The 26011-nt window shown below is 43.2% G+C and overlaps 2 protein-coding genes and 1 long non-coding RNA gene across 5 annotated transcripts; 2 read left to right on the forward strand and 1 right to left on the reverse strand.

Moving 5' to 3' along the window:
- The first annotated feature begins 27 nt into the window (after window positions 1-27).
- Window positions 28-10094, forward strand: LOC110368645. The gene is made up of 2 exons (XR_002428259.2): window positions 28-244; window positions 9507-10094. It is a non-coding gene; the product is annotated as an uncharacterized LOC110368645 (long non-coding RNA).
- A 2336-nt stretch (window positions 10095-12430) lies between these two features.
- trim13 (tripartite motif containing 13) lies at window positions 12431-15331 on the reverse strand. Of its 3 annotated transcripts, none has more exons than XM_012864370.3 (2): window positions 14532-14666; window positions 12431-13871 (listed from the first exon to the last, which is right to left on the reverse strand). In XM_012864370.3, exon 2 carries the CDS (start codon window positions 13862-13864, stop codon window positions 12662-12664), a length of 1203 nt encoding a protein of 400 aa, XP_012719824.2. In that variant the 5' UTR covers window positions 13865-13871; window positions 14532-14666; the 3' UTR covers window positions 12431-12661. The 3 variants fall into 3 exon arrangements, with proteins under 3 accessions (XP_012719824.2, XP_012719823.2, XP_012719825.2); XM_012864369.3 differs by lacking the exon at window positions 14532-14666 and adding an exon at window positions 13981-14525; XM_012864371.3 differs by lacking the exon at window positions 14532-14666 and adding an exon at window positions 15228-15331 and having other exon boundaries at window positions 12432-13871.
- On the forward strand, window positions 15310-25708 carry spryd7b (SPRY domain containing 7b). The gene is made up of 5 exons (XM_012864372.3): window positions 15310-15561; window positions 18441-18557; window positions 18661-18827; window positions 22255-22357; window positions 24565-25708. The coding sequence occupies exons 1-5, from the start codon at window positions 15426-15428 to the stop codon at window positions 24660-24662; spliced, it is 621 nt and encodes a 206-aa protein (XP_012719826.1). The 5' UTR covers window positions 15310-15425; the 3' UTR covers window positions 24663-25708.
- Window positions 25709-26011: the final 303 nt, after the last annotated feature.

Below are 26011 nucleotides of genomic sequence, written 5' to 3' on the forward strand. Positions count from 1 at the left end.
AATCAGGAGAATGGGAGGAGCTTTGGAATTTGAATGAGGAGTGTATCTTTCGGCGCCATTTTCGAGTGAGCAGCGACTGCCTCAACAGCTGCGGGGAGAGGATGCTGCTGCGAATATAGAGAGCTGTCGCTGAGACGGAGAGAGAGAGAGAGAGAGAGGTGGGGGGGAGAGAGAAGAAGCCAAGCGGTTAAAACCCAAACTGCGTTTTTAGAGAAGAAAATCCTGTATTTCAGCGGGAACACAGGTATTTGCATCCACAGACGCGAACGCACGATTTTCTTCTGGTAATTCGACCGGATTTGAGGAGAGGAAATACGTGGAAAACAGGAGGGAGACCGTCCGTGGCGGGGAGACGTTAGCCGTTTGGCCAGCGTTGGCAGCCTACACTACTCAGAGCGGTTAGCAGGCTAGCTTAGCGTGCTACCTCAATGAGAGGGATTTCTGACTTTGCTGCGCTGTAGCGGTAGAAGGAAAATGCGCTCATACAGTGGATTATTATTATTATTTTTTTTATCCAAAGCGCGATGGGGGCCACTTCAGATACAATCCACAGGATTGTTATTTTTTTTTTTTTTAAGTCACAAGAAGGAGGTACTTAAATGTTATTGATAAAAGTTGAGCTATAATGGACGGAGATTTATTTTTTTTTTTTTTCGTGCAATGGTCAGTTTTGAGCGGGAGGTGCAGAGGCTGCCAGGTTCGAGGCAGCGGAGAGTCGGTAGTGTCAACAAATGCATACGGCACTTGGTTTAGTCTGGGAGGGGGAGGAGGGAGGGGGGGGATCAAAATGAAAGACCGGGACGGACACGGTGCTTTTTTTTTTTTTTTTTTTGGTAGTAACTTAATTTTAACGATCTTGCTAGCAAAGGCAGACATTTTGTACGCGCTTGTGACATGCAATGTGTGGACTTTTTTTTTTTTGAGGGGGGGGCTTGTTAGACAGAGGAGACCCGGTAAGTTTGTCATTCCATCGCTTTATAACCTCAAAGTCAGCAGTGGCGATTATTACCCAAAAAAACGTTATTTTCCCCGAGTTGCAAACTGATCTTAAGTATATATATATGTCTACTAATGGCACGTCGGTGTGATTTATTGTTATCAACCGCTTCGCACTCGCCCCTTTCCCCTTTATTTTATTTAATTTTTTGCTATTTTTTGTCTGTTTAAAAAGATGCGAATACCTGGGAGGAGGAGGAGGGGGGTGATCTCTATGGCTCTGCGCCAAGTGACATCAATCGCTGAATGCAACTTGAGATGATTTCACTCAAACTGCAGCTGTCTGTAACGTAAGGAGTAATTGTCATGATCGCAAGGGGTAGTGTGAATTGAGATTATTATTTTAAAAAAAAAAATCTATTTTGGGTGCTTCTGCAGCTTACTTTGATGTCGGTATTTTTTTTGGAGGGGGGGGGGGGTTATCGTAGGACACTATCGGGCGTTGCTTTCTGCTTTACCTCCTTTTTTTTGTTTTTTTGCACCCATCTTAGCATCGCTGCACTTCTGTTTTAATGCCCTGTGCACCGATTGATTTTTCAGAGTAGGCAAAAAAAAAGAAAGAAAGAAAGAAAAGGGAAAAAGTGGTGGTCTGGTCGCAGATTGAAGGATGGCTGAGTGGACCCAGCGCTTCTTCTTCATCATCATCCTCGTAACCTTCTTAAAGGCGATAGATATGTTTTCCAGCTGTCTGCCGTTTTTGCGTCTGTTTTCTGGAAACGAGAGGAATAAGGGAAGCTGTGCGGGTTTGATCGTCTGAACCCGCCCCCTTTTTACTTCCTTGCAAGTAGAGATCGGTTTGAAGTGTTACATAATGTGAGGCCTTTCTATGTTTTCTCGCTTTATTCTTATTGGGACGAACCGCTGTCAATACTGTTAACCACACGCAGAGCTAGTTAGTCTCAAATGGTTAAAAACGATCCAAGGCAGGTACATCTGTAATTTTTTTTTTTTTTTTTCTGGTCAAGCCTGGTTAGATCTGGAGGTGTGCTGCTCACTAATAGCCTTTTTTTTTATTTTTGTGATGTAGTGTCATTGAGACTGCGTGTTGTTGTAGGGTTTAGTGGAAGTTTGACTTAAACGTGTCTGTTGTCTTCATTAATATCCGCATGTGGCCCTTTCATGTAATAGCTGTTTCTGAATTGGGGGCGTCACATTCATTGTGAAACCGCTTGGCTCATCTAGTGAGATTTTGGTCATCTTTGTGGGCATGCAGTTCAGAGAGAGAAATTGGCTAATCTGCTGAGATGGAAAACTGATCATGAGCACGCAGCTGCAGGCAAGTTGTCGTACAGTGGCGCTCTCTGTGCGTCTGGCTTGTTAAGAGGAGACTTAAATTTCAGGGTCGGGACAGCATTAAACGTTATTGTTGTCTTAAAGTTTGACATGTGTGTGATTATGAGGTTTAGGACTATCATCTTTATGTGGAGTGGAAAAAATATATAAATCACTCGAATTTGCTCAGAGTTCTCACTTCTTATAGTAAAATTAGGCTGACTGTGATGCAAACCTCTAAAAGGCTTATTTTTTATTTTATTTTATAAAAGGTATTGCTAATAAATAATTTTGATGAACATTATGGGCCTAAACTAGCATTTAAGATCAACACACATAACTTGACAGTAGAGATGGATGTGGTGTAAAGTAGAGACGGGACATGGAGCTGTCAAAATATTCTTCTGCAAGGGCATTCCTTTATTATTATTATTAGTAGTAGTAGTGTTATTACTAGTAATAGTATTATTATTAATGCATTAAGGCTAAAGCCTTCTTTGTGGTGTTCTCTTATTTTACCCTCATTGCTGTTAAAAAAAATCTGAGATTGAAAGGCAGATTGCTGACATGTCGTAGGTGTAACTTAAAAAAAAAAATCATATGCTTACAAAAAAATACACCGATTTCTGACAGGTCGTAGATGTATCTTAAAAAAAATCATGTGCATACAATAACTACACCGGGTGTGATGCAGCCGTCAGTATCAGCTCATCAATTGAAATTTCAAAAAAAGGGTGACTTTGTAGGGGCGCCTTTATTTTTCAGGGAAGGCAGAAATTAAATTCTCTTTTCTGAAGTGACGCTCTGATATTCCCACCCACCCTGCCTCGTTTAGGTATATTTCCCTATTTTTAATTACGTAATGTCGTGTCTTCAAAGCATGGAGTCGTGGATGGTACTGGTACTTTTCTGGCACAGTTCTTCTAGGTATGTGACGTACGCAGGCGTGTCGGATGGACACTTTTTGTCCAGGAAGAGGCGCTAACGTTGGCACATGGCAATCCCACCCTGTAGTGTTAATTTGCTTGAAATGCCGCAGGTTCATGTTTCCCCTGCACACTTTCAATATTCGCCTGTTCACTATCTTTGCGGAGCCCCGTTGTGCCGTTTCAGACCGTTAGCATGACATTGTGTGACTCATCATTCTGTCTCCTCAGACCCCTCTGGCAAAATGGGCTCCCACCCGCATTTCCTGGTGAAACCGTGCCTCTCTTCTTGCCTTTGCTCATGTGTCGTAGCCTGACTGCAGAGCACCCCCCCCCCCCCCCCCCCCCCCACCCTTCTCTGTCTTCTTTGTGCACTACTCAGCATAAACTTTATAGTATTCAAATTTGTTTTGACAGGAACCGTTTTCATGGGTCTGGTTGGTTAATTTCCAGGTACTGGCGCCGCTTTCAGTTCTGCATGTGATTTGCATAAAACAGAAGCTGTCACACAGTCAGTCACTTTTCCTGCAGACACAATTCAAGTTCTGTAATCACTGGTACAAGTGCTCTTTTTTAGTCGAGGACTTGGGTGAAACTGCAAAAAAAAAAAAAAAAACTGCTTCAGGTGCATTCTCGAGGGGAAACGAGCGTTTTCTTTTGCATGACGTTGCTCCAGGTTCATATCAGTAGTGGCAGCCCTGGGAGTTCTTGCATGCTTTTTACATGCACATGGTTTGCACTAGCACTAATGTGATATGCCTTTTTTATATATATTTTATTTTTAAGCAATGCAAGTAACTGTCAGATGTGTTGATTTGTTTAATGAAGATTTCATGAAACGTGGCTTGAAAGCGTGCAAATCCAAAGTCAACCCAAAATGAGGTTATGTGCTGGGAACAGCAATGTATTTAAACCATATCTTAATGCTTCTTTTAATTTTTTTTTATTGTTATCAAACTTTAGCTTCTAGTTTAATAAATTGCATAAGCACTGGAAGCAAAAACACACACGGTGTATTTTGTGGCTGCTGCTTTTTGGATGCTGCACTAGCATTATAAAAGTAATGTAACTGGCAATTTTCTTCTTTTAGCCTATAAAAATTAGGAACGCTTATTTTTCGGATGTTTTACTCAAATTTTATCTTGCCATGTTTCTTTCTGCTTGCTATATTTTTATTCAAATTTTTAATATATTTTTTAGGTACAGTATCTTGTTTATTTTGCTTTGAAAGAGGTTTTTCTGCATTAAGTGTACTTCCATCATCACTGTTGTATTTAAAGTTGAACTGGGGGGTTTGTCAGTAAGCAGCTAGACACATCCACATAAGGAACAATTTTATAATTTTACAGCTTATTGTGTCGTCACACAATTATTTTACTTTTCATTGGCCATGTTGTGCAAAGGCTATAAAAATTCTCAGTCACTGTGAGGGTCTGATTATTTCAGCATAAATGCTGCTGAAGAAAAAAATACTCACTTTCTTCCACTTTGAATCAGCTCAGTTTTGGCATCTTATAATATTTTTTAAATAATAGTTTAGGTTGTGTTTGAGTAATTGCTGAACAAGTTGAATGGTCGTGTGAGAGCAGAGCTCGCACTTTTGCCTTGCTTCCTCTTTTGCCCCACTTGCATATGGGAGTCTGCAGAAGCAGCACACTCAGTTTCATCCTGCTTTAAACATTGCTTTTCTTTTGCAAATGGTAATTTGCATGAATAGCAAAAAAAAAAAAAGATAGCATGACATTTTTTTTTTTTTTTTTTTTTTTTTTTTGTAGCTTTTTTTTTTCTTTTTACTTTTACTTTTTTCTGTTAGGTGCCTCTTGATTGGTCAAGTGTAAATTGAGTTTCCTGGCCACACAGATGAACCGGCATCATTGCAGCCTGTTGTTGTCTCCATTCTCCTTGTCTCGTGTAAGAGGAAGCCTCAGATGACTCCAAATAAAATTAATAATTGCCAGAGAGCTCTGAAATATATCCGCTGACGGCTGCCCCCCCCCCCCCCCCCCCCCCCCCCCTCCAGTATGAGTCTTTGTTTTGTGGGAACTGGTCCACTTGTTTAGGGTTTGGGTGAAATGTTTTACCTGACACTCTGTGGGCAAACTGGTCCTTGGGGAAGCCTAATATTTGCCGTCCGGTTTTTAAGCTAGATCTGCTAAAAAAAAAAATATTGAGTTACAACTGGGTGGTAGACCTTAACAGAAACCTAAAATATTGTAGGGCACACTTGCGCTGTGAAATAAAGTTAGATGCTGCACTCAATGAGATAGTAGGCTTATTTGTGTATTTATTTTTTTCATATATTTTATATATATATATTTTTGCTCCTGTTTGTCTTTGCAGCTCTGCGCTCGTTAATCAATGCATTTTTGTGAGCCTTGAGCATCACAATTAGAGTTTACAAGACATGGAAAGGTCGGGGTGCACCTAAAGAGGCTGCATAGCCACGACTGTCCCATGATACAAATTAGTCCACACGTCTGTGCCTGTGCTTGTAGGGTTTTACTGGGTGTGCAAATGTAGCTGGCTTTTCTTGGATTAAGACTTCCTATTTCTGCATACAGCTGAACAAACTTCTCTTTTGTTCTTCCTTTTTTTTTTTTTTTTTTTTTTTCACCAAACATTTTTGAAATGTTAATTTAACAAGGCCAACGGCTGTGGCGTTAATGTACCTGATTAGCAGTTTTAAGAATTGCTGTTTTAATTGCACGCCAGAGTAAAAGCGGATAAGTCGATGCATATCTACCAAGCAGTTTTGTTTTTCAAACAGATTTTATTTTATTTTTTTTTTTTTAGCGTGGACAGGGTTGGGTGCGCGTTCCCAGGTGACGACCCCGTACAGGTGGGCGCCTTTAGAAGAGGCCCGGCCTGAGCGGGCCACTTGATCCGGGGAGGTGATGGATGGTCATGTCCGTGTCCCTGAACCCAGCAGGGTGCAGGAGGGTTACTTGACCTTTCAGCCTCGGGGGCGGGTGACTCTTTGAGGACATTGTGTCAGGAGCAAGTGTCAGGAATGGGTTAAAAAGGCCGAGCAGTGAAGGTGACTTGACCAGGCTGGCTTCCTTAAATAAGAGAGGAAGAAGAATGGGAGAGGTTAGTCATTGATGAGAAGGGTTCATGACTAGAGTTGGAAAGTAATTATTAGTGTCTAAGGAAATTATTTGGCTTACCTGATTAGTCCCCTGCTGATTGAGCATTTCTTCTTGGAACTTTAAATTTTATTTTTTTTTAATGCATGCACCTTCTTCTTTTCTTGCTAGACTAACATGTTCCACGTCCAGCTTTCAGGGTCCATCTAATGACTAATTTTGTTTGAATTGTGTCTGTAAGCTGCTTTATTATAAAAAGAAAACACTTTACAGCCACATGATCAGAAAGCCTTTTTTTATAAGAAGTGCTTAGGTTTTTTTTTTTGTTTTTGTTTTTTTTTAATAAATACACACCAGCGCAGTAAATACAAAATTTTTGCTTGGGTGCACATATTTTCCCCACTACACTGTTTTTATGTTTTTTTATTTTATTTTCTCCTGTAGTTCAAAGCCTCTTAACTGTCACTGTGTTTTGACGGGGGATGTGGTGTCTTTTAGCCTAGCGCTATTTTAACATCTCTTCATGCTGCTTTTGTCGAACAGTTTAAAATGACTTTGCTCTGTTTTATGTGTATGCAAGGACGTGTGTGTCAACATTTTTAATTTAAAAAAAAAAAAAAGATATTTCTTTAAAAAAAAATTTGTCCCCTATCAGTCACACAGTGCGTGGTTTACACTTGTTTGAATGAAAGCATGTCATCCCTTCAGTATTTTTCCTCAAACCTTCAAGGTCGTATTTAGTTTTATTCCTATATGTTATTTTGACTTCTGATATTGTTCGACTCTACAGCCGTTATATTTTTTGACAGAAGGTGTAAGTCTCTTTTAAGCCTGGAACTAGATATGTCCCATTTATACTTTTTTATTTATTTATTTTTTTTATATTCCCATGTGTAAAGTTTTAATGGAACCACAGTGAGGCAGAAGTTGTGCATCTGTGCTTATATTTTTCAGATTTTTTTTTTTTTTTTTGACATAGTGCTGGTATGTATATCGTCATATTTATAATATAATCTATTTAACTTTTTTTTGTTTTTAACCCAATACATTTACCAAACTAATGAATGTCATGTTTCTTTACAGTCTGTTTTTAAAATAGATTTTGCAAAAATAGTCTTGGTAGTGAAAGTTTAGTTGTGAGGGGTGAAAACTTCTCAACATATTGGTCCACACACCGCTACCGTATGCTCTGGCATTCTGACACACTTTGAGTTTTATGAATGCTCTTATTAGAGTTATCATTATTAAAAAGATTAACACAGCGTTTTTGTGATCTGCTTCCAATTGTCCAGTGAAGACAGCAGGCACTGGGAATTTTGAAGTGTCCGTGTTGACGCGCCAGGAAGTTGCGTACGACGTGTTTCTCTGCGTCTGCCACCAGATATTAATCCCAGGCCGTTTGCTGAAATCCTGTGTTAACTTCTAAATTAATTCATGCACATAGCCGCTCTGTTTCGACCTCTGGGGCGGTGATGTGCAGCGTACAAAAGTCTCATACATATTTAACCCCTTTAGGCGACAAATTAATATTATTTATTAGACATGGTTTGATTGTCAAACAGTAAAGGTGTTAAAACAAAATCAGCACCGCCGTTCATCTGGCCCAGCAGCTTGTGATGCTGCTGTACTCCCAATTAATCCATCACCTGATATTTTTCTGGAGTTTGTGAGACGCGACTAACAGCTGCACGGGTTTTCTAAGGTAAAGAGACGTGGTCTTATTAGATTCTGGCTGCTGAGTCCGTTTAGAGTAGGGTCAGCATCACAGGTCCATTGAGACCTCTAGTGGCAAAACAATCGCCACGTCCCAACTCCACGGGGACTCCTATAAGGAGATGCTGTGTTTAAATAGCTTTAAGCTTCAAATATATTATAGTTGACAACTTGTTATATTTCCAAAGGAAGTTTTAACTTTTTTTTTTTTTTTTTTTTTTGGAGATATGTTATACTTTTTTTTGCTTCTGCTGTACAAATTCTATATTTTTTCCCCTACAGTCACTAATCCGAGTTTGTTTTTGAGCTGCGAGTTTTATACTAGCTGGTTACTAGTTTTGTACTGTAGTACTTGAATAGGTAAAGAACCTGTTGTCTGTCGCACACATTCCTAATATTGCACCCTTTATTTTATTTTTTCTAAAGCAAATGGCTTTCTGAATAGAAGCCCAGCCTCCCTCATCAAGGTTGTATTGGAGACTTTCTGACATGAATACTTTGCTGTCTCTTTAGTTTCACAATTAGAAAGAAAATTGTGACGGGTCTGGAATAGTTAATGTAGCTGAGTTGGTACGAAATAATGTGTGTTTAAGATAAGGAGCTGATTATTTTCCCATTTTTTTTCTGGAAGTATTTGCGTTCGCTGGATTTCATTGAGCTTGGGACGCAGTTTTGCCATCGCATTAAAAATCTAATCTAGAGGCGCACCAATCAATATTCCAAGAGACTAGAATCAGGCCAGCTTTCCTCTGATCGGCTCTTTCTATTAAATGCATCAACACTGAAAACTGCCATCACCTCTGGTCCTTGAACGCATCCAAAAGTCGCCGGTTCTTTGATGCATTTTATTTTGTTTAAAACGGATCAGGTGGTGAAGTGGGTCTGTGCTGAGGTGCTTAGACGATGAGCTTGTTGCAATTCCTTAATTTTCTTGTACGATTCAGAACTACCAGAACCTGCAACCATTGGTCAGGATCCGGATCGCAGATCGGACCTCAAAGCAAACAGGAAGTCCGTGTTGGTCAGCAAAGCTGTGATCACTGCACCCGATTAAACCGGTCGATCTACTTGGTCCGTCTGGCTGAATTATGTGGAAAACACTTGTCCTCCCACTATGGGGGGGACTCTGTTGCACCATGTGGCCAGTGGAAACCGCGTCTCCAAGCTGTTTTGGGAATCCTCAGACTACATCACACCAAGCTAATCTTTGTCAACACTGCTGCCAGTGTTGTGGCAACAGTTTGGGGAAAGGCCCCTTCTCGTTTCGACACGACGCTGCCTCTGCGTTAAGCAACTCGCGTGAAGCAATAGATTAAGTTCAGAAAGCAGGAACTGTCCTGTGAAGAGGCCGGACCCTCCGTCCTCGTTCCTCATCCAACATCAAAGCCGTCTGTCTCCATGTAACCAAAATGCTGCAGCCAAGTCTCCCAAACGTCGTGAAAGTTTTTCCAGACTGGAAAGCATCTCCTGTGCAGACGTCCCAGACTGAATTGTCTTTCTCTCTCCGTTTCAGATGGAGCTCCTCCTCGTCTGTTTTGAAGCGGGGACAACCAGGCAAGTTGGAAACGCAGAGGACCAGCATGCACTTTCACTTCTGGCGGTGGTGTAGCAGCACAGAATGGTTTGTGGGTTACTCTGAGATGCAGGCCATGCCGTGCTGCCGCAATAAAGCCTGAATAATACAAGACGGTGCAGCGGCGAGCTTCAGGTCCCTCCAGACGTCTCTGACGACCACTGGCCGCCTGAGTGTATATTACACGGATAATTGTTTTGCTAATGAGCGTGATGAAACGCTTCCAGGCCATTTGGCCTCCTGATTCGCCGGTCGCCTTACTGTAGCAGCACGTAAATATTGGAGTTAAGACTCGCTGAAGTCTCCAGTATTGATCGTGCTGCTGAAGCAAAGCTGACCACTCGCACTCAGTGTTAACAACCATCCAGCCGAATGCTCTCAGACCCTCTCTGGGGGATTACTTGGATTACATTGAGTTTAATATTGTTTGGTTTTTTTCCCCCCCCCCAATGAACTATTTTGTGTTTGAAGATTTTGATACCATCTTGTTAAATATGAATATTTTGAGAAATAAAAATTTTAACTGAACTCGTTTGTGATTTATTTATTTATTTTCCCCCTCTAATATCTTTTGTCTGCTTTATTGTTATGTTATTGGAGAAAGTAATACCAATTAAAGCTGTTCGCTCTTGATATTTTCCCCCGTTGCTCCAGAATTACAGGCGGTCCTGAAAGGAGGCCTGCGCGGCCTCTGCTGCTCATGGTCGTCTGATCAAACGATCCCCAAACACCAGCCACTATTCAGCCCACCGCATTCCGAAAAATAAAAACTGGCTTTCATCTTGATTTTTATTCTTTTTAATGAATAAAAAATGTCACTTTAAAAAAAACATTTTTAAAGCTTCGTGTGGCCGCTGAACGTACAGGACAGTCTGCTTCTCTAAAGTCCTGCGGTTCTCCACCAGACTCCATTTTAAGCGCTGCTAGAAGCGGACGCGTTTCCGGCTTTTTGCCGTGAAGTCAGAATATGGTCAGCGATAATCTCTCACCGGGCCTCTGCAATAAGACTTTAGTTTTTGTGTCGCAGGCAGTGGGGACGGCGCCTATTTACTCGCTTTTATTAGCGGCTATGAAACGGAAAGTATTCTGAAGTCTGGGAACACCAGCTTCACAATTACTATATTATATCCGAATCAAAGTTATGTTTTATTTTATTTTTACCCGTTTATTAAATCATTATATTTCAGCGAGAATCCGGTTTTTCTTTATCTCCTCCGTTGCGTGATGCGGGGCCCGACATTTTGTCCACACTCCACAGCTTTGATTTTTACTCGGGCCTTTTCAGGCCTGTTAAGTATTTATAATAAAAACATTTTTGAAAAAAATATAAACTGCTTATTTAAACAATTTTAATGAGATTCCTGTATTTTTAAGAATATTTTGGACTTTTAAGAAAAAAAAATTGTTTATTTTAAATGCGTTTCATTGTAGTCTCGGTTTGTCGAAGCGTATGTGCTGAAAATGTGGCCTGCGTATTTTCTTTGGCTCAGAGTTTCGCTTTGACGTAAACCACTGATATTTTAGGCCCCGTTTAGGTATTTGAACGCACTCTTAATACCGACTGATCATCGTTTGGATACAAAAAAAAAAATCTGTCCACATGAAAAGAAATGGACTCTATTTGCGTGCCAACGCTGAACGATTCCCTCTTAAACTGGTTTTTATTAGACGCTGCCACAGTGTCCACATTCATGGCTCCCTTTTTATTTTAATATTCTCTATCAAAAAAACATTTCCCCATCAAAACACTTCCCCCGTGGCTCCGCGTTTATGCTGACAACGATGCGTTGTCATATTATTGACATATTATTGCGTCATATTATTGGGACTACATTATCCACTTTTCTGGAAAAGGATCGGCGCGCAGTGAGTGCCGGACTCATCCTAACTATATGAAATGGGGGGAAAAAAAGACATTCAAGTTTTATTATATGGGAAAAAAGGCTTATTTTTAACCTCTCTAAATTCGCATCATTTTATAAATCGGGAAGAATGCGCTGAAGGTGTTTTCTTATGCAATGATTATAAGTTTCCATTTTTACACACACATATATATATATATATATATATATATATATATATATATATATAGATATATAGATATATATATATAGATGTGTGTGTGTGTGTAAGGTTATATAAATGCAGAAGGCATGGGAATTAAAATATTAATGCATCATCCTGTATTTGCCTGGCAACAGTAAGCTAAATATATATATATGCGTATGTACAGACCCGTGTGACGTCCATGCTGAATTATGATCTTTGATGACATCACTGTTTGACTTTCTGGAATAATCTTATGTACAAGGGATTCCCCCTTATAGCAGAGTAATTAAATTAAAATAAAATAAACCTACAGGTGTATTATTCCAATAACTGACTCCTCGCTCGTTTGATCTGACCCGTTTTCAGCAAAGATCGCTGGATGATTTTGCTCAGAGGCAAAATGTGATGCGCTCCCACTGTCCCCATAGAGGGAGTTTGGGATTTGCAGCATCACGATCTGCCGTGAGACCAGCGAGCTGCAGGAGCTCTGATCTAACGTCGGAAACGTGCTGATCAGCATCCGCTCGGTGCTGAGGTTCATCCTCCGACCAAAGATGCGGAATATTGTTTTTCTTTTTTTTCCCCTTTCTTTTTTTTCTCCAGTGTTGCATGGAAGCAAAAAAAAAAAAAAAAAAAAAGTGTAACACAGCTTCCCCTGCAGCCCGCTGAATATTTCACACGGGCCGTGTGTTACGTAACGTTTGTAACCTTGAAGAGGTTGCAGCAGCATCAGCATCATCATCATCATGTGGCGCGGGGAGCGCCAAGTTTCTCCCGTCCTCTTACCCTGTCGCTCTGAAGGAAAACAGTCATAGCAGTGGCTCGGGATTTCCCCACGTTTATTTCTTTAGAAATCAAGTAAAAAAAATCGTTAGTGTACAAAAATCATAAAAGAAAAAACACAATTAGGTTCTACATAATAATTAGTCTAGATTGCAACCTCCGATGTTTTAGAGTGATTTCTGTTTGATCTTTACGCTTCATTGAGGTTCAAGCTTGAGGAACAACAACAAAAGAAAAAAAATAGTGTAAATAGGTGTTTCCTTTCACCAGCTGCTCTTCGGGAGCAGTTGATATAACTTTTTGAACTTAGTGGACAGGGCTGAAAAGAAGCTGCTAACATCCTGATCTGCACCCATCCAACCTGCGCACATGTCAGTGATTCCTTGCAGAGCAGCAGGAGGGGAGCAGTCGGAGAGCACCGCTTGGATCGCCGTGGTCACGTCGGCTGCGGTGTGCGGCAGCCACAGGACCAGGACCAATAGTGTTGACAGGAAGAGAGCCAGGGATAAAACGATCCGCTTGGACCACGCTGCCCGAGAGCCACCTGTTTGGTACGAGCCGTTCTCGTGGGGGACCGAGATCTTGTCTATCTCTCTGAGCCTGAGGGAGTCCCACTTTTTCACGTCGAAGTTGCGCACAAGGGCCCCGACGTCCGCGTCTTTCCGAGAGGGAAGGGAGCTCTCCTTCACCACCTTCATCTTCTCGCGGAACTCTTGCATCTGCTGCAGAAAGCGCAGCGGCTCGGAGACGCTCCCCAAGGACTCCGCCAGCCCGAGCGCTCGCTCCTGCTCCTCCAGCGCTGCGCTCAGCTTGGCGATCTCCGGGTCGTACGCCTGCATCACCACCAGCTTCACCGTTTCGAAGTCGGAAAGGATCTCGCTCTTTTTGCACTCGAGGGATCCGACGAGTTTGTCGAAGTAGTCGGTCACCTTCTCCGCGTCCCTGCTCACCGACTGGAGCGCCTTTTTCTTGCTGGCTTGCAGCGTCTCCAGGCAGGAGCGCGTCTCCGCGCTCTTCCAGCCCTCCACCTCTCCAAGCAGCTTTCCCAACGCCCCCCTCTCTCGCTCATACGCGTCCTCCAGGGAGCTAAAGCCGTGGCCCTTGTGCTCGTCGGTCGTTGCGCAAACCCCGCAAATGAGCCTCAGATCGGTGGCGCAGAATATGTTGAGCGGCTCCCCGCAGTGCTGCGCGCAAACGGACGTTTTAGGCATGACTTTGATTTTGCTGAACTTGTCGACGATCCCGCGCAGAGAGTAGTTGATCTGGAGGCTGCTTGCGCCGTTGTGGGGGGTCTCTTTGCGGCAAGTGGGGCATTTCAGGGGCGTCCTGAAGGCAGGGCCACGGTTCCCCTCCAGGAGTCCCTCCAGGCACTTCTTACAGAAGCTGTGCGAGCACAGCAGCATCCGCGGGTCCTCGAAGAGCCCGCAGCAGACCGGGCATGTGAGCTCCTCTTCCAGCTGCTCCATCGGTGCCCTGCGAACACATCGTCAGTCAGGCGTCAAACACGTGCAGGGAAAGCCAATAAAAGGGGGGGAAAAAAAAGAAAATCACTCAATAACACAGAACTTCTCACAATACGCACCCACACTCGGAGGGATGGAAACGAGTTAGAAACGAGAACACGGCGGTAAAAGGATACAAGTTTGTTTTTTGTTTTTTTTCCCCCGAGGGAATGGGCTGTCAAGTCACGTTCCAGCTGTTTCTGATGCCTTCCCGTCCCGAAAGTGAAACTGGCTTGGACCGCTGTGCCCGCGTAAAATATGGGCTCGCCAAAGCTCCGTTTGCGCATCTAAGGCTGTGCCACATCCTGAGGCTTTCTTCTATTTTTTGGATGAGAATCCCAGCGCGCAGACTGCTCAAAAACACCCCAATAACGCGGATATCAACTCAACGACAAACTATTCTGTCTCGCGTTGCCTCCCTTTATCGGTAGGACCGCTGTTCGCTGACAGCTGCGCTCCAAAAATCACAGCGATCCTCCTCGCCAATCCGCTGCGACGGATTATCGACCGACGCGGGGGCCGCTCGCGCTGCTCGCTCCTTGTTGGCAAGGTACCGAAAGGAGAGCTGGCTGCGACAGATTTTTGCAAGCGCATAGTAACATGCAACTACTGGACCAAAAGAATCACTCACCAGCTGCTGAGGCGCTCCTCTGCGACGCAATCATGGCGCTTGTTGCCGTGCAGACTTCGCTCCTTCCGGGTGCGCCGTTAACCGTTTCGGCGCCGCGCAGAAACGTCGGATCCGCGGATTCAACCCACCAACTCCCCCCCCCCCCCCCCCCCCTTGTTGCATCAATAAATCGCGCCGTGGGGAAAATACGTGTCTTCTTAACGTGTTTTTTTTATTATTAATTGGAAACTTTCATCAGTTTATTATGATTATTTTAAAGTGTACGTTTTTGTCGCTGCGGAGTCATTTGCAGACGATCCCTTAGCAACCCGGGTGGGGGAGGGGCTGTTGCTATGCAAAACATTACAGCGTGAAAAACTGTCAAGTAGGTCCTGGCGTCTTAAACTGTGAACTACTTCGGCAGCTTTGTGTTGACACGAACATCGCTCCGCAGCTGTTAACTTCCCACACCGGCAGCAGCAGCAGTGCTGACGCCCAGGCTCGCTGCTCTGAAGTGCGTCCAGAGCGCCGTTTTTGAGCGCCAGTTCGAATCACACATCCCGCACGCATCCGCCCTGTGGCCGCTGTGACACAAACCCGCCGCGTTACAACTAAAACCGGATGCCTCCATCAAACCCTAATCCACTTTCTGTTTATTCGCGGGTTACGTAACATCGATACCCAATAGTCACGGAGTCACGTGGAGAAAGCGTTGACCTTGATTTCCTTCCCTTGTTTCCATGCCATCAGGAGCAACTGCCTGTCTATGCCGCTGTGATTGGACGCGGCGGAGGGAACGGCCGCTTCCTGTAGCGCCGGCCCTCGGCCGCCAGGGGTCGCTGCCGCGTCCCGGTGGCCGCGCTCTTAACCTTCTGACGCAGCGGGACGCTCTTTGGTTTGACGGCCTCTTTCCGGATGTTTGGCTGCTGGGATCGGGAGGCAAGAATGGCCGCGATGTTTACGTGTTGCTTGGGTTGCTGCGGAGAGGGCGGCTCGGGGCATATCCCGCTGAAGGAGATGCCCACCGTCCAGTTGGACACTCATCACATGGGTGAGCAGGGTTCTGTGGACCGGTCCGTTTTACAGCTGGGAGAACCATGTTTGCAGCGACCAGGGGAGGGAAGAAAAATCCACTGAGCTAGTTAGCTTGTAGCTGCTTTTGCTATTGTAGATTTTTTTTTCTCCCCTGCTATATTTTCGTTGTTTTTATCTTTTTTTTTTTTTTTTTTTGCTTGAACTTTGTGCGTTTAAAGGTCTGAACTGAATTCTGTACGTTTTCTGCAAATAAGCCAGTTTTCGGCAGTTCTGTGTGTCGTTGGTGATAAGCTGGAAAGGTTTTTTTTCCCCTTCTGAGTGAAAACAACCAGCCCGAACACACGATCAGACTTTTATTCAGTGATTTCATCCACTCAGATCGTCGCAGGGAAATACTATATACTCACATACATGCATAGAGAAATGGTACGATAAGCACAAAAACACACCTTTTTATTTATTTATTTTTTTTTTTTTACAACAGATAGATCTTCAATTTGTCAAAACAGGAGTGAGGTAAATATAGTAGAATATAGAACACTCTTTACAGAAAGTGACTACAGTTAACATACCATGTATTAAAAAATAAAAAAAATAAATAAAAAATATATATATATATATATATATATATATATATATATATATATATATATATATATATATATATATATAAAATTAAACAAAGGGGAACGATAAAGAATCCCACTCATGATGTAAGTTTGTTCACTTATGTAGAAATAAAGTCTCTCGTTTTGCTGGTAGTTTTAGGAAAAGAGCGTCAGAAATGATAGGAAGGAAAAGTCTAGAAGAACATCCAGCCATGGTTTTCAACGTATCCGACATCAGGTGAGAAGGAGGCATCCGGATCAGATACCTGAGCTACTTGGGGATGGGATGGGATGGGGGGGGGGGGCATCTCTGCGAAGATAAGGACAAGATGCAGCTGCCTGGTCTCCCTTAAATATGGATCCCAGATCTTTGATTACGTTCGGGCAGTCACGTGGGCATGGACTGTACTGATGGGAATTCACTGTGTGTTCCTGCATACAGCTGAGACCTAACAGGGAACTGCCTGTTTTTCTTGTAAAGTACATTTTTAGGTCACCAGGTTTGCACACATCTCATCAGGGAGTTAGGCTCGCCCCTCTGAGCAGAACTCTCTTGAATCCTCTAGGTTTCTCTGAAACTTGAAGCTTTTTCTTCCTCTAGGTTTTCTACAAAGGGTTCTTCTCTGGCCCTCACCATGACCCTGTCCTCTTTTGCCTCGGCAGTAAGCCTCCAGTCATTTCACTTGCTGTTCCCTATCCATCCACAGCTTCTAGTGTTCTGGCCGAGCAGAGGTGGGTTCCTGTGCTAAACCTTGCGGACCACGAGCCCGTCCGCTGGCCCCTCGCCGTACTCTTAGGGGCCGTCCACACCGGCTCCCCCTGCGCTCTGAAATCCTCTACGAAAAGCTTTCGTTTTCGCTTCACTCAGCGCCAGTGCGGCGCAGGTCCCACGTCGGCGTGGAGCCTGGCCGTTCGAAGGTCGAAGTTGACTTTTGTTGCACTTTGACCGTGTTGCTCTGTGATGGCGGTGGAGACAGGGCATCTATCAAACAAGCAGCCGGTCGGTGTGGAAAGAGAGCTGCTTCACAGAGGTCGCTTTCTCTGTGTCTTTTCTCTCCTTTACTCTTTGCCGGAGTTAGTTCTGTCGTCGGTCGCAGCACAGGACAAGTTCCCGCTTTGCAGATGAGACGTAGCCACGGCTCCGGCTCTTTCGCCTTGTTTCGCCGCAGATCCCAAAGCGTCATTTTTTTTCTACGCCTGTGCTAAACTGTAGGGCTAATGTTATTTGTGGCACACTTGGTCTCTGTCCCGTAAGACTTTTTCCTAAAGACAATATCACTTGATGGATGCATCTTCTCCCCCCCAAAGCCTCTGAAATATAGATGATTACTGGCAAACTTTAAAAAAAAAAGGACTCTTCCTGTGGCTTTCCTGTTGCAGGGGCGTGCAAGAGTTAATTTAGTTTAACAGCGTAATTGAGCTGCTGGTGCCGTCCTGTTCAGCGAGAGAATTAGAGACCGCTCCTCTCTTTGTGATTAAGCAAACTTTATTAATAATCAACGTTGCAAATACACCTATATAGGTTAATGTTTTATTTGACTTTATCAGTTCCACTTTAAGGGATCCGTTCTCAAGAACCGCTATGGATGCTTATATAAAGCGGTGCTGAGTTCTCTGACCATCAGGACGCGCACAAAAACAGGAAAACAATGAAGGGAAATGTATTTTAGACGCAAATTTTAACTGTCAAAAACCGACAACTGGAATGTTTAGAGCAGGTTATTTTTTTTCATTCAATACTTTATTGAGAACAAAAACAAAAGAAAAAAAACAGCATTGCACATGTGAAGTTGACAAGAAGACAGAAAGGAGCACAGGAAGAAAATAAATGAGAAATACTTTTTAAGGCTTCTTTTTATTCTTGCTAAAGCCCATTTTTAAGACAGCCTGATGCTTTATATACAAAAGTAATTCAGCAAAATTTGGCTTATTATTGGAGGACTTGGACCTCTCCTCCATATTCATAAATGAAATGCTTCATTTAACCTTTGGAGGTTAAATCCTGCAGGGTGTAAATTTACAACAGTCCATGTTTCAGGAGTTCATGCCTCCTCAGGGAGGATATAAAGCCTCTTTCCTCAAGCATCGCAGCACAGAGATCCTTTGGGGCTTCCAGTGGAAAATGCACAGCCACTGAAAATGAGGTAACGCGTTTACAGGTTGCACGAGGTCATCCAGCAATACCTGCCTTCAGTCTCACCCCGTTTACAGATTTGATGAAACCAGACGAGAGACCAGTAAGGGGGGGGGGATCAGCGAATTTACTGGTGATGTTTTTGCATCGCAGGCACAGACGTTGTTATTGTAAAGAGCGGCCGGAGGATATGTGGGACCGGGGGCTGCCTCGCCAATGCTCCTTTGCACCAGAACAAAAGCTACTTTGAGTTTAAGATCCAGTCCAGCGGTAAGTCCTTGATTTTATAATGAATTCAAATTTAGTGTCATCAGTTGCATTAAAACAATTCCACCAAAATGTAATGATCTAAAACATTATTTTTTTTTTTTAGGTGTGTGGGGAGTTGGAGTGGCCACCCAGAAGGTGAATCTGAACCAAGTGCCTTTGGGCAGGGACACAAACAGCCTGGTGCTGCGGCATGATGGGTCGGTGTACCACAACAACGAGGAGAAGAATCGTCTGCCTGCCAACAGCCTTCCTCAGGAGGGCGACATCGTGGTAAGTGCAGCGACACGCTAACGTTCCTGTGGCTTTCAGTTCGAAGACTCGGCATTTTCAAGGTGCTGGGTCGTGATTTTTACCAGCGACGCATGAAGAAAGGCACAAAAAAAAACGAACGTCAACACACCTGTGCGCATAGGACATGAAGCCGTCCCTATTGGTTAGCTGGAAAAGCCATAATTATAAAAAATCATCACCAACCAACAGCTGAAATGCATCCGTCTTTAGTATATATAGAGAGTATGGGCTTCACTTTTTGAACTGAGTTGCTGAAGTAGGTTTTTAAAGATATCTGATCCTGTTGAGTTGCAGTTGCTCTAGCGCCACCTGTGGAGGAAGAGAGAAAAGGTTGATGCAGATAAGCCTGTAAGGCTGCATCCAGGTTACTGCACAGGAGCAAGATTGTAGTAAAACATGCGTGTGACCACAGCTCAAACCTATATACTATATAGATTCACGACCCCCACATTGAGGACCTCTGGCTTACAGATAATAAAAACCCAAAATTCAGTCTCTGAAAAACTGGAATATTGTGAAAATGTTTGAGCATATCCATAGAAAGTTGAGTGGAAGGAGAACGAGCACCAGCAGCTGGGGCGTAACCGGAGCAACCGGAGAAAAGGATCTGGACATTTGCTCAACGGTCCAAAGTCCTGTTTTCAGATGAAAGTCAATTCTGCGTTTCGTTTAGAAATCAAGACCCCAGAGTCTGGAGGAAGAGTGGAGAAGCACAGAATCCACGTTGCTTGAAGTTCTTCCTGAACATGCCACGCTGCATTGATCCCGTATTTTAGCAAAAAGAGTCTCAACCAAGTGTTGTTCTCACAGAAAGGAACATGCCTTTCAGGAGCCTGGCATTTCTGCTTATTGTATGCTTTTTCATTGATCTTATGTGATATTAAAACTTTCTGGAGTCATTGAATTTTGGGCTTTTCAATATCTGTGAGCCATAATCATCAAAATGACAGAAAATGAAAGCTTAAAAGATTACACTGTATGTGTAATGGCACAATAAAAGGTATGAGCTTCACTTTATGAAATCAGAAACTATTTTTTTTTTCTCCAATTCAATAAAAGTTTGTTTATGTAGCACCAATTCACAACATGTTATCTCAAGGCTCTTTACAAAATCAAATTCAATCAAATCATCCAGACAGATTGGTCAAAAAGTTTCCTCTCTTAGGAAACCCAGCAGATTGCATCAAGTCTTGACAAGCAGCATTCACTCCTCCTAAAAGAGCGTAGAGCCACAGGGAGAGTCGTCTGCATTGTCAATGGCTTTGCAGCAATCCCTCATACTGAACATGCATGAAGCGACAGTGGAGAGGAAAACCCTCTTTTAACAGGAAGGAAAACCTCCGGCAGAACCGGGCTCAGTATGAACGGTCATCTGCCTCGACCGACTGGGGTTACAGAAGACAGAACAGAGACACAAAAAGAACAGAAGCACACATTGATCCAGGAATCCTTTCTATGTTATATGGTAATAGTAGATGATCTGTCTTCCTTGGATGATGTTACAGCTAACAGAACGCCAGACCAGGTGTACCTACTATAAAGAGAAAAAATATTGAGCTAAGTTACAATATTAAATGTATTGGAGCCGCACCTTTATTGTTGTGAGATAAATCCAGGTCAGTGAATGCGTGTTGTCTGACAGCAGGGTTGTACATGATGGCTTTCACTTGCAAACTCACTGGTTCAAATCACTAAATATAAAGCCGAGTGTAGAGCGCAGTCCAGATCAGCCTGCAGGGTCATGAAGCGGAGTGCAAAAGCCTCCTGCTTTTCTCGTTTATCCACCTTAGCGCTTAAATCCAGAAGAACAGCGCAGAAAACAGAATCACATACCTTCAGTTTGACCACCATTGTCTTATTCGCACATTCTTTGTCTGCTCTCCACTGTAAGAGATTATACCACAAATCACGAAGTAACCTGTAGCAGCGCAAACTAGGGCTGCACAATTAATCGTATTTTCAATATAAACGCGATTTAAAAAACCCCCGCAATTTCCAAATCGCAGAGGTCTGCAATTTTTGGCTACGTAACAATAAGTGAATCAGACGCGTCCTTTAGTGTCTTTAAAGTGGGTTTGCCTCCACATGGAAGGGTAGAGAGCTGCAGCAGTGAGATAATCTAATTTTATTACTTGTTTTAGAGTTTATATAATCATACATAGCATTAAGTACAGGTCAATCAGTTTAATGCATAGACTTGTTTGTTTGTTGGTTGCACTTTATGTTTAACAAGGATCGACAAGCTGTTCTCTTGAATAATATTCTGATTAATAGAAACATTAAAAGTTCTTCTTTTAAATAGTCCTTGTTTACAAACATCTTTATTTAGAGGCCATTTTTGTTGCTTGTGGTTAATGCAAAGAAAAGTCAAAATTGCAATTTTGGTTGAAACATATTATAGTCAGAAAGCAAAGATTTCTGCTCTGAGTTTAGATGCTGTGGGTCTTTTAGCAGCTAATCCACACGGCGAGGAAACAAATTGATTTTTTGTTTGCATATGTTTAAAAAGACATGGTAAATTAAGCTGAAAAAAATTTGCATTAAATCGCAATATTAAGATAAAAAATCTCAATTCGATTATTTTCCAAAGTCGTTCAGCCCTAGTGCAAACATTTACATATTAAAGCTGTAAACGACCACGCTGCCCAGCGCACTGCAAAAGTATCCGCAGCAGACGGACCTTTTCACACCATATTAAAGCCACAAACGTACGTATATTTTCCTGGGATCGTACGCCATGGACCAGCACCAAGCAGGGCATAATGGTGGAGGGAAACTGATGCACGGCTTTCCATTTCTGTCTGGCAATAAAGATCTGAGGCGTGTTCTTGGTAGGTGTGCAGGTCTGCCGTCCTCTTTGCCACGTGGACTTAAAAGTGCTCTGTGAGCTGTGCAGAGGTTGGGGTGTTGATTGATGGAGCCCACTCCTCCTTAAAACGTCCCCAGAACTTTCCTCCCAGACCCATCTGGGCTCTTCCTGGGTCTTCATGATGCCGTTTGTTCGCCAGTTCTCTCTAATAAAGGCCTTCAGCGGACAGCTGGGTTTATACTGAGATTAGGTCAACGCAGATGAGCTCTTTTTTACTAAGTAGGTGACTTTATGAAGGCAGGTACCTGCACTGTGTTGCGTTGTGAGGTATCAGAGCGAAGGAGGTCATGAAACCCAAATGCACATCACAGTTTTTAGGTTGCTTGTTCAAAAATGGAGGAAACTGTCTGGAGTTTTCCTTCTACCTCACAACCATGTGCTGCTTTGTGTTGAAATCCCACTAAGATGCACCAAGAAATGGGAACTAATTCAAATTGTGTAAGGCACAAATGCAGCACAAGCATCCAATCTAAGAAATAAATGAGGTTTGCAGACGTTCTGCACTTTATTTACGTGTGCGTTGTTTTTGTACCTCAGGGCATCACGTACGACCACGTGGAGATGAACCTGTATCTTAACGGGAAGAACATGCACTGTCCTGCCTCAGGGATCCGGGGCACAGTATACCCGGTAGTTTATGGTAAGTAGAAGCGTCAGGCCCACAGGTTGAGGTAGACAAACAGAAGAGCCTCCACCAGGGAGGCTAACTTCTAGTTGGTTTGCACAGACATGTATGAATATTTCTACAGATTTGGGTCCAACTTAAAATCCAGAAGATGAAGATTTGGAACCATAAAGTCTTTAAACTGCAGTTGCATTTGATTTCCAGAAGAGGGCGGTATATGCAAATGTATTTCTTTCTTCACTCTTTAAAGCTTGAGAAAAACGTCCTTTTATTTTTGCTATTTAACTGAATGCCGGAGTTTAAGGAGAAAACGAAATACCGCAGAGTCACTTTTTGTTCAGGACAGTCTGGGGCTGCAACGTTCAGACGAGGGTGGATCAGTAAAGGGAAGAAACCCTGACATTGTCGTGAATCAGGTTGGCCTTTTGCTCCTCACAGCATTTTCTGGGTTCCTTCTAACAGGATAAACAGAAGTATGCTAAACACATCGCCCCTCCTCGGTGGTAGTCATCGAACGGCCAAATATACCGGGGTGTCCCACTCTGTCGGTGGCGGTCTAGGCAATAATCGCGGCATTTTTGGGGGGAACCAAAGACAAAAAGTTCCTCTGAGTATTTTGATCCATTAAAAATCAGGGCTGCACAATATTGGGCAAACACGCGATAGTTTTCTCAGCCGTTATCTCCGGGCATCTCCTCTGCATCCATCACGGCTCAGACTGGTGGCTGATCATCACCCGGGCGAAGCTTGCTCTCTGAGTGGGAGGCGGAGGCGACGTCTCCCCCGCGCGCAGAAAGCTTGTTTGCACAGAGCGTCTGTCACTACGGCAAGAGCTTTGCAAAGTGGGAGGGGGAAAAAAAAACTTTTGGCATTTTGCAAGGTAAAAAAACAGTTGTGATCCGGCTGATGTTTCAGCGTCCTTTAAGAAGAAAAGGCCTAGATTTTATGACTCACAGTAATTACAATGATGGGTTAAGTAATTTATTGTAGCTTTATAAGGCATTGTACATGGGCAGGACGCTTCTAAAGCACCTTTCTAGCCGTATTCAACACTCAAAGTACTTTCCACGCGCCGCTTTCCACCAGCTGCACTCAGAAACACGCACATGTGCGTTGAGTGCCTTGCTCAGGAGCACACCGATTTGTGGTGCAGGGGAAAGCTGCAATCCGACATGACTTTCTGGTCTCAGGACAACTCTGAGCCACGGTCGGCTTTTTATTCAGAATGGGTTGTAAAAGAAAATGTGTGCAAAGTTTCTCACATTTTGTAATTTCACAATCCTAAACTAGAATGATTTTTTTTTTTTTTATTGGGGATTTTTTAGGCCGGTCCTGGATGACGTCGCAGGTACATTTAAAGCGCCGTTAGCTTATAAGACAATATCTCCAGCTTTCAACGTCAATCCATCCTCTCAGAACGGAGAGCGCGCGGCACGGCTGCAGACCACCAAGACATGGACGTCCTCCTAAACTGCGAGGCCAGCGGCTCACTGCAAAAAGGCAACCAAAAGCAAGTCAAAGTTTCTTTAAATTAGTGTATTTGTCGCTGATTTGGCCAGGCGAGTTCAAATGATCCGCCAACGGAATAAGATTTTATGCACTTAAAATAGAAACAACTCATCTCCGTCGTCTTATTTCAAATGTAATATATCTAATAATCTTAATTTAGGGGCTAAAACACTCACTCCATTGGCAGATAATCTCATTTACCTGCTCAAATCCAGGACAAGTGGTCATTTAGGTGGGAGAAGCTACTGAAGGCACAGCTGCTGGCTGTAAGGCCTCTATCAAAGAGTTGCGAGCAGAAACGCCAAAGGAAGATGCATTTGCAGTTTGCCACCCGGCAGGTAGGGAGCGCAGGAAACGGGCGGAGGAAGGTAATCTGATCTGATCAGATCAGATGAAACGAAACGAAACGTAAACTTTTGGCCTACATGCAAAGCACTATCTGTTGGGGGGGGGGGGGGAGGCTAACGCTGCACGCGGCTCTGAACACTGAACAAGAAAATGTTAATGCCGTAGGATTTCCTTCATGCTTTCCATCTCATTTGGTTGATAATTTGCAAAGAGGACTTGTCCATTTAGTTCTAAAATGCCTTTGTGTTCCTTCTTGAGAGTTTTTTTTTGTTTGTTTTAAGGAACGAGCTAAATGTCATGCGTGCTCTGTAACGGCGAACGCCTCCAGAACCTAACCCTGTCCTTTGCCTTGTGTTGGGTTGCAGTGGACGACAGCGCCATCCTGGACTGCCAGTTCAGCGACTTCTATCACACCGCTCCACAAGGGTTCGAGAAGATCCTCTTTGAGCAGCAGATCTTCTAACCGAGCCTCTCCCTCGGCGTCGCCGGCCGTCCTCTGAAACCTGCAGCTCCGTCTGTGACACTACAGTTTGACTTTGATTGGGGTATTACTTTGATGTGTAGTTTGAGCGCATCTCACGCCATTGCTGTCGTTTACCTTGTCCTTATTTTTTTTTATTTTTTTTTTTTTTGCTGCTTCGGATTATTATATCTTAAAGAAGTGGGGGGGTGTCTGATTGTTACTCTGCTGTTTTGGGCAGCTACAGTCTGTGCAGATGGAAAACTAAAACCTTCGCCGTGGTAATTTACCCGTGTAAACTGAACGACTTTCACTCGCTGCTTACTGCCACCGTGTGTAGTTACCGGACACTTGTTGTAAGAGTAAAACGTTCCCGGCTCGAGGATCAGAAGCCATGTTTTAAATCGCTTTTGTTTTTCTTATCTCTGTCCCCTTTTTTTTAACCTCCTAAATTCTCTACTGACATCTGAAAATGCATCACATATATTTATTTGTATTTATTTTACTTTCATATCAAAACGATGTCTTTTCTTCGAGCGTCACAAAACGCGCAGTATTTAGCCGCAGGGGAGGAGGGATTCGTTCGTTTGTGGCGTAGGGGCATCTTCGTACCACGTTGTTGTTTGAGTTTTAGCCGGGACGGCGACGTTTTAAGAGAACAAAAACAAAAAACGACTGACACGCTAGTAAAAGCGGTTCACATTCCAGGTGACGTCCAGCGTCTGGTCGTCTGTTGGTGCTGGAGATCGATTCACGGAGAGAAAGGATGTACTTGGACGACTATTCAAATCACTTTTCTGGATAATCCTCGTCTCTCCCAAGCCTATAGAATCCGTCTATTCAAAGAGAATATTGCTAGAGCCGGTGCTGGCTGTCTCTCGATTAGAGACGCACCCACAAAACATGTCCATCCGTAGTTCTGTACTGGCAAAGTGTACCTGCTGCTGCTGTGTGACGGTCACGTCTCAACTGCTTGTCATTGTTTGCACTAATAACGCTGTACAAATCCAACTATTGTTGATTCATTGAACTTGTGTTTTTGGAGGCGACATCATGCGTCCTGTGTTTTTTGAGAGCTTATGTATGGTTGTTTATGAGTGGTGAATGGCGTGAATTTTTAATTTGCATTAGGCAGATAATTCAGTACGTCTGACTAAGACTTTCTCAGAAAGGAAATTAATCTACTGGTTTCAGATGAAAAGAAATGCATCTTAAGTGATCATAAAAGTCTAAAACTAAAGTGGTTAATACAGATGTATTTATATATATATATAAAAACATGAATGGCTGGAGAAAATGTGATTCTAATCCAGTTTTTTTTTCCTAATATGGATGAAAGGACGAGACAGGAA

This window comes from Fundulus heteroclitus, chromosome 7 (assembly GCF_011125445.2).
Source record: "Fundulus heteroclitus isolate FHET01 chromosome 7, MU-UCD_Fhet_4.1, whole genome shotgun sequence".
Lineage (NCBI taxonomy): Eukaryota > Metazoa > Chordata > Actinopteri > Cyprinodontiformes > Fundulidae > Fundulus > Fundulus heteroclitus.

Excerpts from the sequence above, each read along its gene's own strand:
- spryd7b (XM_012864372.3), top strand. The coding sequence starts at position 15,426 with ATGTTTGGCTGCTGGGATCGGGAGGCAAGAATGGCCGCGATGTTTACG. Across the intron at positions 15,562-18,440 it reads GTTGGACACTCATCACATGG|GCACAGACGTTGTTATTGTA; the intron begins GTGAGCAGGGTT and ends TTTGCATCGCAG. Across the intron at positions 18,828-22,254 it reads CTCAGGAGGGCGACATCGTG|GGCATCACGTACGACCACGT; the intron begins GTAAGTGCAGCG and ends TTTGTACCTCAG.
- trim13 (XM_012864370.3), bottom strand. The coding sequence starts at position 13,864 with ATGGAGCAGCTGGAAGAGGAGCTCACATGCCCGGTCTGCTGCGGGCTC.